This window comes from Limulus polyphemus, unplaced genomic scaffold (genome assembly GCF_000517525.1).
Source record: "Limulus polyphemus unplaced genomic scaffold, Limulus_polyphemus-2.1.2 Scaffold665, whole genome shotgun sequence".
Classification (NCBI taxonomy): Eukaryota; Metazoa; Arthropoda; class Merostomata; order Xiphosura; family Limulidae; genus Limulus; species Limulus polyphemus.
This window is the reverse complement of record NW_013666275.1, coordinates 185,532-195,564: the sequence shown is the minus strand read 5'-3', so window position 1 is coordinate 195,564 and position 10,033 is coordinate 185,532. Positions and strand designations below refer to the sequence as shown.

The following is a 10,033-nucleotide window of genomic DNA, read 5'->3' as shown; positions in this document are numbered from 1 at the left end:
AACCTTTGAGTTTCTTTAATAAGTTTAATAGCTTCATATCGATACAAACTTATATGTTTCTGCCGTTTACAAGATCAAATTTAGCTTTCTTCAACAAATTATTTACAAATTCTTCGCACTGAATTATATGTACTACATAGTTTTTATAGGTTTTCAATTCAACACTATATTTTATGTGCTCTCGTTTATGAGGATTGAGTCAGAAATCCATGAGGACTAACTCAGAATTCCACCTAACATCGCAACTAAAGTTAAAAACGTAAAAATATATGGTGTGAATTTTAGAATTTCTGAACACTTTGAAATTTATTTATGATTAAACAGTCAATACTGTAGTTATAACAGAGCTAATTCAACACTACTGCTGTATCTATAATTCTAAATGTATATAAGTTTTAAGGCGACACGAACGAATATGCTGTTTACATTTCTCTTATCACGTCCTTCCCTTTCCAAATAATGGGATTGTCCATTCTGTAAGCTCGTGATCAGCTGGAACAGCAGTATGCTGGGGGTTTGTTGTGCTCATTTATAGGGAATAAAAGCTAAGCCAGTTGCTCCACAGACAGTTCGAAGTAGATACATGTCACAGTTTGCTAGATTATATTATGTGTTATATCTTCAACAGATGTTATTGTAAATTAGTCATCTCTGTACCAATTTCTCTTATGTTGTTTCATCATAAGTTCATCTCCAGTAATACAATACGAGATCAAGAAATAATCACTCTAAGCTTTTACGTCAATTGTTTTCGTTAGTAGAGATGGTCATTTCTGTAAACTAGTTTCAGTAACAATTAACAGCATCACAGTACTCACCATGGATGATGACGGTTTCTATCTTTGGTATAATATTTAGGACAAAGCCCTTTGTCTTTCATGTAAGTTTACTCTTCTACATTTATAGAGTTGTTGTCGAGTAACACAGATGAGGAATAAATAATGTTAACTATTTGCTCATAGCAAAGTAACAATTCCTCACTAAACTAAGACCTTTGGTAGATTATATTAATACAAAAAACCTGCAATGTCAAGATGTTATGTTGATCGCACGTAGATACATTATATAATGATCGTGCATCGCAATAGTTAATGTTTCTATTTTGATTCTATTGTGATATAAAATCTTAGTCAAGAACAACAATTCGTATACCTCACAGGTTGGAACGTTGTTTTGAATGGATTATCCAGGAATTACAAATAAAAGACGACCTTATCACTAGCAGAAAGCTAAATATTGGTTAACTTGTAAATCACGCCGATTGTCAGAGAAGCAGACAGACAAAGGTCAGTTTTGAAAGGAGTGACAAAATAGCGTAAATATTGTCTGGATACAACATTCTACGCAGTCAGGAAATGCACACATATGTATATATTTGCAGCAGTGTTTAGTTTGTTTGTTCATTTGTTTTCTTGTCTTAATCTCGACCGTTGCATTCAGTAATTTATTAATGAAAATAAAATACTGATTAATCCTAAATGGGTGCAGAATCTACTGACATATATTTCTTAAAGTAGCTTTAGAACAAGCTATATCTGCTCACATAGACTATGAGAAACTTTATATCAGTAAGACGAGCTGGTTGAGTGTTAGGTTGAAGTTTTGATTTAGCAGATTTCTTACCATTTTATATACTAGGGTTAATAGATAACTTCAGAACATGAAACAAATACCTATAGCACCAATGAGAAATAGCCGTGAAACAGGCAAAATCATGAAGCACACGACCTGTTCTAAACAGGATTTGCAGTTAGACGATAACCTGGATGAAATAGCCGTGATCAGTAACGCTGCACCGGAAAACGTCAAGTATGGTAGCGGAGCTCTGACAACCAACGGACCACGTGTAGTTCCGGGAATTATAACGTCTGCTGGAAAAGAGTGTTGTCGTCTCGCCAGCGACAGACGTAACGATAGCAGCTCGCGCATTCCACTGTCTTCGCCTTTGTACTCTACAAAATCATTTGAAACTTTAAAATCAAAATCGGCTTCAAAACAAAGTTTGCTGGAAGCCGTGAGCAGAAGATTTCATGGAGGAGATCAAAAACGGCGGTCAAGGGAATCAATGGCCTTCATTAATAAAGCTCATATCGGATCAGATCTGGAGATCTCTCGAAGAATTAGAGAGCAGCGACAGAAAGAAATCAAGCGGGATTTTGAAAAATGGGAGACGTCCAGTTCAAGTAACAACAAAGTTGGCTGTAACTGGAAGTTTGTTTTTGATCCGTCAGGTAAGCTGTCCTATTACTGGTCTATGGTTGTTAGCATTGCTTTTCTTTATAACTTCTGGGTAGTGATCTACCGGTTTGCCTTTTATGAAATAAATGCGAACACCATTGTGGCCTGGTTAACTCTAGATTATTTTGCAGACATTCTGTACGTTTTAGATATTGCATTTCATTTCCGTACTGGATATCTGGAGGAAGGAGTGCTACAGACGGACTCGGACAAGCTTCGACAGCATTATATGAATTCAACTCTATTTTATATTGATTGTTTATGTCTCTTGCCAATTGATTTTCTATATCTTTCCATCGGATTTAACTCAATTTTACGCTGTCTACGACTGGTAAAAATTTATAAATTTTGGGCATTTTTAGACCGAACCGAACGACACACAAACTATCCGAACATCTTTCGTACGGTGTCCCTGGCACATTATCTCCTGGTAATATTTCACTGGAACGCTTGCTTGTTTCACATTATCGCAAAAAATGGAGGATTCGGTTCCCGCAACTGGTTCAACCCCCGTGGCGAAAACTGTTACGATGTAGTGTGTGAATATCTTCATTCTTTTTACTGGAGTACCTTAGCCCTTACTACCATTGGGGATTTGCCAAGACCCAGAACTAAGGGAGAATACCTATTCCTGGTCATTGAATTAGTCTTCGGTTTGTTTCTTTTTGCTGCTGTGTTGGGCCATGTGTCTAACATTGTTACAAATGTGAGTGCAGCAAGGAAGGAGTTTCAAGGTGAGAAAACTTTTATGCAATATCAAATCCTCTAATAATTCTAACTCTACTTAAGTAGTTATAATTTCCATGAGATGGAAAAAAAGACAGTCCTGTCCTTTCAGAAATTTCTTAGAAACATCTTACGTAAAAAAAGTCGAGTTTGAACTGTGTTAACTATACTCATATTTTTAATTGTAATAACAATAGTTACACGTTACTTTGTGGAAACGACTTTTAATTTCTAGTCTATAATAACAACAATTATATATATGGGTTTAATAAAACATAGATGATAAATATATTTTATTATTATAACAACAATTTAGTAAACTAATCAGTTGATTAACCGTCAGTAACAAAATAAACGTTTTTTTAAGAATGTGTTCTATCGTAAACTGCTCTGTGATTGTATTTACACTGGAAAGAACAATCGTTGTCCGTGATTATAAGAAATTCGTTTCATCTAATAATTTACTGGGATAAGTAATATTTGCTTTATTGTTCGAGGTAGACGCCTAAGTCATATTCCAAAGTTATTTGTTGTTTGTTTGAGAAAACTATTCATGATGGAATTTACTATTTATATACACGTGTATACAGAAGTTTCATGATGTGTTGCAACAAGGAAGTTTGTTGATGCTTTAGAACCTAGAGACAGGACGGAGGTTACAGCTTAGTATATTATTCACGTCTTAAAACCTAGAGTTTGTTGATGCTTTAGAACCTAGAGACAGGACGGAGGTTACAGCTTAGTATATTATTCACGTCTTAAAACCTAGAGTTTGTTGATGCTTTAGAACCTAGAGATTTAATGACATGTTGCAACCTAGAAGCTTGATGATGCTTTAGAACCGAGAGACTTGATGACGTGTTATAACTTAGAAGCTTGTTGATGCTTTAGAACCTGAAGACTTGATGGCATGTTGTAACCTAGAAGCTTGTTGACGCTTTAGAACCTAGATACTTGATGACTTTTTGTAACCTGGAAGTGTCTTGACGCTTTAGAATCTAGATACTTGATGACGTATTGTAACCTACAAACTTGTTGACGCTTTAGAACCTGAAGACTTATCGTAACCTAGAAGCTTGTTGACGCTTTAGAACCTAGATACTTGATGTCGTGTTGTAACCTAGAAGCTTGTTGATGCTTTAGAACCTTGATACTTGATGACTTTTTGTAACCTAGAAGTGTCTTGACGCTTTAGAACCTAGATACTTAATGAAATGTTGTACTTGAGAATAATCGCATCAGTGATCGAAACGTCGTACCTGTTCTAAAAACAAATTTTTCTTACTGTAAAAACTATAACTTGTAATATAATATAATAAATCAGTAAGTAATCTCGAAATGAAACTGTTAATCTAAAAGTTTATTATTATTTTAGAACCGAGAGGTTTCATAATATGTTAAAACTTAGAAGATTATTGACATTTTAAAAAATAAAAGTCTGTTAACACTTAGTAGCTACAGGAGTGATAATGTGTCATAAACTTAAGGTCTGTGAGAAAACCTCCTGATCTATCTCTAATAGTAGAATCTTCCATTGATGGTAATATTCGTCTTTGATTTTACGTTATTCTTTACAACAAAAAGAAATTCCTTTGTGTAATAACGAACTGCGAATTATTTTACACTCATAATATAAATTTTGAACACATAATATGAGCCACAGTAATTAATTGCGTTATTGTTTATTTGCTTATCCTGATAATTCTTAGATGTGTAAATGATGATCATATTGTGTATCGTGGGATGTTGGTAGCGATCATAAAACAAACAGTAAAAAATCACATAAAAACAAATGATGTATTACTTTTAATTAATTTGGGAATGACAAAAATACCTCACGGTGTCCTCATGTTTTATATTGTTTCAAAAATTATTTCGTTCATCTTTTTTTTTCTTTTCTTTTGGTATCGAAAACATCTTCAAGTGACAATTTAAAAGCTCCTTTATTGTAACATTAAACGTATCTGAATATCCACATTTTACATATTAAATGCATGTCAGTATCCATGTTAGACATATTAAACGTATATCAATATCCACGTTAAACATATAAATTTATGCCAATTTCCACGTTAAGCATGTTAAACTTATATCAACATATCACGTTAAACATGTTAAATGTATGTCATTATATCCACGATAAATATTTTAAATTTACGTTAAACTTATTTGAATATATCACATCAAACATGAAAGACCTATGCCAATATCCACATTAAACATATCAAACTCAGTGCCACACTAAGTTCGTCATAATTTTCGTTATAAAAACCTCGTTAACAACACTGATTAATAACATGAAGGTTATGAGAAGAAGACGATAAAACAAATTAGCAAAATACGGTGTAATTATACACTCCATCTTGAGCTTAGAGAAAATTTCGAATCCTTTGACGTAACGTCGTTTAAACGATAGCATATATCTGTCGTAATGTATAAAATTAATATTAGAGCCAAACTTGATTTATTCTATATTATAATACAAGAATAATATTATAAAGAAAAGGTGGTTTACTCTGTATGTTTTGGCATTTCTAATGAAAGTGTAAGCGAAACTTTGAGCAAGAAACGAAATTAAACCAGTCATCTGAAGGTTGCATTAGTTGATTTTGTAAAAATTTTCACCGAATTTTCTAAACACTTATACATATATCGCAGATATGTTGTCCTTGCTTTCAAGTGTTTGTCTTCAGTACTTCGCCGTAAGTATAAATGTAAATTATCTTGTTTCTTCTCCATTTCAGTTATAATAATAACGAGTAAGGAGAGAAATCATTACAGAATTATTAATACTTAACTTGTCTTTGTGTGTAATGTAATAAACATCATTAGTGGCGGTGAACAATTTGGTAGTTCTGGAATGAAAAGCTTGTGCACAAATATTACAGACTATACACAATGGTTACAGTAGGTTTCTACGTAAATTGTCACAAACACGAGGAATGATAAAAGAGTTACACACGGAAAACTTATTACATGTTTGGGTTATTTTTAGTTTATAATATTATAGTGCAAAAAAAGTTTTACGCATTTAGTCATTGTATGAAACCACGATATTTTATATGCACTCACGGTCTACGTACAGATTAGATATTTTTTCTTTAACGTGAGGTAACACTTGGGACTTTGCGTTGATGAAAAAAATTCGTATACTATGTGAGTATTGTAAGTTCTCTCTCTTATATATTGAAACGTCTTACAGGCTTATGTGGAATTCCCCCACCTTCAGAAGAAGATGCTAAGATTCCTATTTTTTATGCGACTCTCGTTTCGCATCTTATACAATAACATTAACTATTAATATTGAGATGTATACATTTTAAGTGAATATGGTCTGTACAGTACACTAAGTAGTGTTCTATTTTCGTCTCTGCTAAACATGGGTTGTTAATTAAAAGAGAGAGCAATCTTATAATGGCTGATACTTTCAATATGTATATAATTCTATAAAATTGTTTTACTATAAAAAATTAGCCAGCAGGTAAATATCCACTATAATACAGAACATCCTAGTTCGCTTACTCTTCAGGCTTAGAATTAATGTTTACGTATGATAATAACCCAAAAAAAGTGTCAGAAGTTCCGTAAAATGGCGTTATCCATTATTTATATATCTTAATTATTATGCATTCTCTTTTTGTATTATAATGAACGTTTCCACTATTGAGTCAACTCTAGATTATACACACCAAAAATCAGAAAACCTTTATCAACCGTATCTTTTTACTATGCTTTTCCAAAATTAGTTTCCATCATATTTTCCGCAAATATTGTATTAGTCGGGGTTAAAAAGCGGGAAACTAGTAATTTTACATATAATTTATGGTGAGACATATTGAAGCCTCAGGGGCCAACATCAGATGAAAAAGAAAGTAACTCTTAATATATTAGTGATTTACTAGTTTGTGACCTTACATACATTACTTACGTTTAATTATGCATCATAGCTTTGTTTATAATTATTTTCCATAAGGATCTGCAGCTTCTGATCATCCTTAGCTACACTGACAAATAAATATGTGTCATTTCTTCTGCAGCATCACACACTGACAGCTTTATATATTTCCAATATATATCACCACATGATGTTAGATGCTAATGTTGCCCCAAACGATGAGATTTCACATAAATAACCAGATTTTTGTGCACTTCTCCTGAAGTTAATTTTTTTCTAAGCATTTTAATAGATATTTATTATTATTCAAGCAATGGTCTCGGGAAATAGAATAACGTTGAATTTGTGTATAACTTTATGAAATTATACAGAGGTTTGAGTACGTTGTACTAAAACGGTTATGGATATTCAAATAGCTGATATAAAGTCGCAGTGGAAAAACGTGTATCAGAACTACATTACTTTTGGGAAGGGTATGCAACAATCCATTCCCACACGTAACATTTATACACTCATCCACGTACTCCAGTAAACAGTATGCGTTATAATCAAATTGAAGCTCTTTCAGAAATCTGAAAATGAGGCCAAAAAGGGTATGGGTTCACGAGGCTAAAGCTTTCTGTCACACTTCCTGTTCAAACGTCGTTAACCTGGGTAATGAAACGGGTATTCATGCTGTTCCATATGAAAACATACCGATTAAGTCGACGAAAACAGCGATAATGTATTTCTGTGCGATCGGACTGTTGAAATAGCCGCTGGAACCATCGTCCTCATGCACTAGCTGGATTATGGAAGGCTTGCAAAGAGAAGAGTAGTGTTTTCACCTGACCGCCCTATGACGGAACCATTGCAATAGAAAATACAATGCAGAATTAATATAAACATGCAGGATCGTCAGTTAAATCATGACTGGATGGAGTTACGTGTACTGTAACGACATGATGAGGTTCCAAAATCATTTTCATGTAACATGCTGAACCTCTGTAAACCCAATACTTCAAGAAACACTTTCACATATTATTACTTTTGTTGCACGACATTAATACTTTAAACTCTCCCTTTCATTAAATTATTTGTCTTATCTCTAAACCTGAATAGAAAATTCCGTATATTGATTTCAAATTATTTTTATCGAAGACAGATAATGAATCCCTGTCCTCAGTCAATTAAATCGTTATTTATCTTCACCACTAGAGGCACTACTACTAACAAAGGTTTAAGTGGGATAAAAAGTGTAAAATTACGCTAACATAAACCTCGCAATTTTTCTGTCTTTTTGTTTTCGTTAATACATATATATGCACTTTTTTATTTCAAATGTGTGAATCAAATATCCCTACCTTAAGTATATGGAATTTGTAATTGTACTTAAAAAAAGAAAGGGGTTATGGTGAATATTTTTTCAGCTGCAAAATTCAATAGGGCAAGTATATCTTAAATCTTTCGCACAATACTGAAACACAACCAAACTCTTGTGACGATATACAAAATGTTTTCTATATATATAGAGCATTCTTATGTTGCATTTGCTAGTTATTTGCTAGTTTTTATCTTCCAAAACTAACATAGTATATAGACAGAATTAAGCTTAACCTCTGAAATTATTAGAGCTACCTAATAAATATTTCCTAATGTTGAACGAGTGATTACACTTGTGAAAGGTTTTAGATTTATTTGACGTAGGTTAAGGTTGCAAAAGAAAACCTTTGAGTCGACTCTGTTTATTGTTATGAATTTTCTAGAAGAATTGTTGTTGTTTTCAGCTCAAAGCTACAGAAGAGGCTACCTGCGCTCAGTCAATTACTCAGAATCGAACCCTCGAATTTTAGCACTGTAGATCGAGAAACCTGCCGCTAGCACATCGACAGACTTCTAGAACAAATTATACTGTTTTAGCAAATTATCGTTTTAGAGATCAATGATTGTTTGTTTGTTGAATTTCGCGCAAAGCTGCCCGAAGGTTATTTGTGCTAGTCATCCTTGATTTTGAAGTGATATATCAGAGGAAAGGTAGCTAGTCAACACCACCAACCCCCAACTTTTGGACTACTCTGTACCAATGAATTATGGAATTAACCATCACATACGCCTTTACGGCTGAAAAGGCGAGCATCTTTAGTAACGGGATTCGAACTCGTGACTCGCGGATTGCGAGTCGAGTATCCTAACCTCTTAGAAGCCAGGAAAGTGAAAATAATGTAATACGAAAAAGGTTAACTATTAATATAGTGATTGGCAGCATAACCTTTACTGATTTAACTATTTTTTGCATAATGTTCAAGTACCCGCTGACATTGGTGGCTATAAGAACATGTGTGTCGGATAAAAGAAATTAGCTCCTATGAGGGTTCAATGATATATAAAAAGTTCGTAATGAATTCAGTCTTACACTTTGCTTTACGATAACACATGCTCAATAAAGAAATAATTCCACGAGCTATTTAAAGAAATAAAATTATTTATTAAATCTCTTGGCTATCGTTGTATTGAGAAACCAAAGGACTTCTGTTTAATTTAATTTAGGTTTTCATCAAGAATTCTGATTAGCAATTTCGCTAAAATCGTTTTGGGGGAACACAATGTAGCTTGTACCTCTAATGCATTTTGAAAAAAATCTTCAACCTAAGAATTTATAACTACTATGAAATCAGCTTGTGTCTGTACTTAGTTAATTTAGAACAAGTTAGATATATTTCTTTTTCACCTATTTGTTTTAAAGTTTAAAATGTTTGATATATTTTAAGAACTTTATGTTTAAAAACTTATTCTATAGAGATGTGTAGCTTCCTCGGCAAATAAAATAAGGGAATATGCCATCCATGACATTATATTGAGAAATATTGTTACATTTGTATGATAATCCTAAAATATTAATTGAAGATGGTTAAAATATCTATAGGCATTTGAACGAGTGAAAGGCTATGTACAGAGTTATTTCAAGAATATGTATTTCAGGGATGCTTAAAAAATATTTAATATTTTATGTGACAATTCCATTAAGAATCATAAGCACTAATATAAACCTGATATTTCAGAGACAAAATCATAAATAATATTCAACGTTAAATTGGTACACAATTTAAAAAAATATATATTTTATTTTGGCCTATCTTTGGCCTTCAAAAAGTTGACGACTCTACATGTAACGTCGAAACATGTAGAGTCGTCAAC

At 33.0% G+C, this 10,033-nt stretch overlaps 1 protein-coding gene across 2 annotated transcripts in view; it reads left to right on the top strand.

Annotated features, from left to right (window-relative positions):
• The first annotated feature begins 570 nt into the window (after positions 1-570).
• LOC106459827 (cyclic nucleotide-gated cation channel alpha-3-like) overlaps positions 571-10,033 on the top strand; it is a 165,094-nt gene continuing 155,631 nt past the window's right edge. The window contains exons 1-2 of one of the 2 annotated variants that reach the window (XM_022386375.1): positions 571-880; positions 1,160-2,972. In XM_022386375.1, coding sequence (XP_022242083.1) covers positions 1,661-2,972 — 1,312 coding nt within the window. In that variant the 5' untranslated portion in view covers positions 571-880; positions 1,160-1,660. Of the gene's footprint in view, positions 2,973-10,033 lie in introns of both variants that reach the window. The other variant, XM_022386374.1, reaches the window with a different exon arrangement.